The following is a 2,553-nucleotide window of genomic DNA, read 5'->3' on the forward strand; positions in this document are numbered from 1 at the left end:
TGTAGTGTATGGGCTCGGCTTGGACCCCCAGCTCCGAACACACACACGTGCACACACACGCGCCTGCTCTCCTTGGTTTCGGACCGGAAATGGTGAGCTCTTTCTTGCTGTCATTACGCTGAAGCATACTGGGGACACTTGTGAATCTCCCAGGGTCATTGTCAGAGCTGAGGAGGAATTTCCCCTGCATATATCCCAGGAAGGTTCTGGGTTCATCTCGCGGTGAGAGAGCTGGCCAGTCTCTCCTCTCTGACCTGCTCGCAGGCAGCCTCACCTCACGGTAGGGCCTGGGCGTGCGTGTGTCTGTGAGTTCTACGTGTCTTCCAGCTCTACCACCGCCAAGCTGTACAATCTCAGAGAAGTCACACACCATCTGCGAGCAGCAATTTTCTTGTTTCTTCACGGGAGATAGTGGTAATATTTGCCTCACAGGATTTTAAAAGGAACGAAAGCCATAGCACGTAGCATGTAGTAGACACTTATTAACGAAGCTCACATCTTGTTCAAGTTTCGTGACGTAGTATTTTTGCTTCGTGTGCATCCAGGTACCAGCAGGCGTATACATCCTGTTTGGGTCTTCTCTAAGTCAGTTCGACAGCTAATCTTTCAGGATAAAAGATGCAAATGCTCACCATGCTTTCATTAGCATACGTGCTAATATAATGCAGCTGTCCCACAGCTATAAAACACTGACGACTGTGTCTCTGCTTGGCATGGGGAATATTTCTTTTTTTTCTTTTACTGAGCCGATTCAATACTCAACTTTGTCATTATTTGAGTTGGAACTGTAAGTTGCTGCATTTTAATGCACTGTACTATTAAGGATTGTTGGACAGCCGTGTGCAAATATTTTTGTTCTCACGATGCAGTCCTGGCCCAGGTAGCCCGATGGGTAAAATATGATTTACACAAATATTATCATTCCCGTAGTGTGTACTAAAAGGAAACCTTAGAACAGAGCGGGAGAAAGCCTCTCTCTTCGCATTCGATTATCTAGGTTAAGTTGGCTTGTGAAGAAGAGGCTTTTCATCCTCTCTCATCTGCTGCTACTCTCAAAAAGTCCTGTCTTCCTGGGTGGACACTTCTGTTCTGGAGAGAGCCAAGTCCTGTTTGCTCTCACAGAGTTTTCTTGCCAAGAGGAGGGCAAGATACAGAGAAGGAGGCTGGGAAAACCGCAGCCAGGTGCTGGGATTCTGGGGGTTCTGCGTGAAGTCTGTTTCAAATGTCTCTTGTCTCTTTTTGCCTAGAACAAGGAAGTGACCTGTAAGAGAGAGAAATGCCCCGTGCTGTCGAGAGACTGTGCCCTGGCCGTCAAGCAGAGGCGAGCCTGCTGTGAGCAGTGCAAAGGTGATTTATGTCCTTCTTGTCCGGCTGTTGATTCAGACGTTTTCATTTCTCTTTCTCTTGCCTTTCTCTTCGCTCAGCCCTTGGCTGGGGCGCAAATGGGTGTCGGGAGCATGGGCAATGGACTAGTGGTTACCGGAGGGAAGGGGGTCGGGGAGGAGGGAGCAGGTAGACAGGATAAAGGGGATCAAATATAGGGGAGTTGGGGGAAGGTGAAGTGGGTAAAGGGAGTCAAATATACGGTAGCTGAAGGAAACTGGGCTCTGGGTGGTGATCACACAATAGAATATTTAGATGTCAAATTATAGTGTACACCTGAAAATTATATAATCGTATTAATCAATGTTACCCCAATTAACTTTAAAAAATGGGTTTTGGGAGGGAAGCTGGTGTGTGTGTGTGCGTGCGCTTATGCTGGGGGTGGTGATCGTAAGGGAGACTCTCCTAGTGGAGACATGACAGTGTGGTGAGCATCTATCTGCCCATCGAGTGTATTTTCTAAGGCGTTAAAATATCACAGAGGAGACATCAACACGATGCCTGTGCATGTTGGTACGCACACACACAAGCATCTTTTTTAAAGAAGTTTCAACACAGGTTTCCAAGCTCCTCCCTCGCCCCACTCACTTCTGCCACAGGAGTCTTGAAGCCCAAATTGGATCCTTTCGGTCCTTATTCAATTTTTTCTTTCCTTCTAGATTAAATCTGAATTCTTCCCTTTGTCTTCGAAGCATCTCTAAAATACCCTTACTCCACCATCATCTCCTGTGGCCCGCTAGGCGTGCATCTTCTCTTGAACATGCGGTCCCTAGTCTTGCTTCTTGGCCTTAGCCCAGGTCTTGCCTCCTGACCTGTCCAGATGCTGCCTGTGTTCAGGGTTTCCTGGCCCTCATTCATCATTGTCCCCTTTAGATTTCTATGGCAGGAGGAAGCTCACCCAGGTACTTCAGTTCTGTGCTTTTCTCTTTCGTTATCACATTTGTGTTCAGGAGATCATCTGCTCTGTGTATGTTAGTGCGTGTGTAAGCAGAGTGCTTAACAGAGCGGGGTCCCCAGGAGGCAAAATGAGCTCTGGAGTCATACTACCCACAGTCCTGGGTCACAGGGTGTCCCCCCCAAAGTCCGTATCCACTGGGAACCACAGGATGTAAACTTATTTGGAAATAAGATCTTTAGAGATGTAACTAGTTAAGAGACCATTATGCTACT

The 2,553-nt window shown here is 47.4% G+C and overlaps 1 protein-coding gene across 4 annotated transcripts in view; it reads left to right on the forward strand.

Annotated features, from left to right (window-relative positions):
• The window catches only part of BMPER (BMP binding endothelial regulator), a 250,531-nt gene that overhangs the window by 28,727 nt on the left and 219,251 nt on the right, over positions 1-2,553 (forward strand). For all 4 annotated transcript variants that reach the window (XM_023532027.1, XM_023532029.1, XM_023532028.1 and 1 more), the window contains exon 3: positions 1,248-1,347. In XM_023532027.1, the coding sequence (XP_023387795.1) occupies positions 1,248-1,347 (100 nt within the window). The remainder of the gene's footprint in view (positions 1-1,247; positions 1,348-2,553) is intronic.

This window comes from Pteropus vampyrus, unplaced genomic scaffold (genome assembly GCF_000151845.1).
Source record: "Pteropus vampyrus isolate Shadow unplaced genomic scaffold, Pvam_2.0 Scaffold75, whole genome shotgun sequence".
Lineage (NCBI taxonomy): Eukaryota > Metazoa > Chordata > Mammalia > Chiroptera > Pteropodidae > Pteropus > Pteropus vampyrus.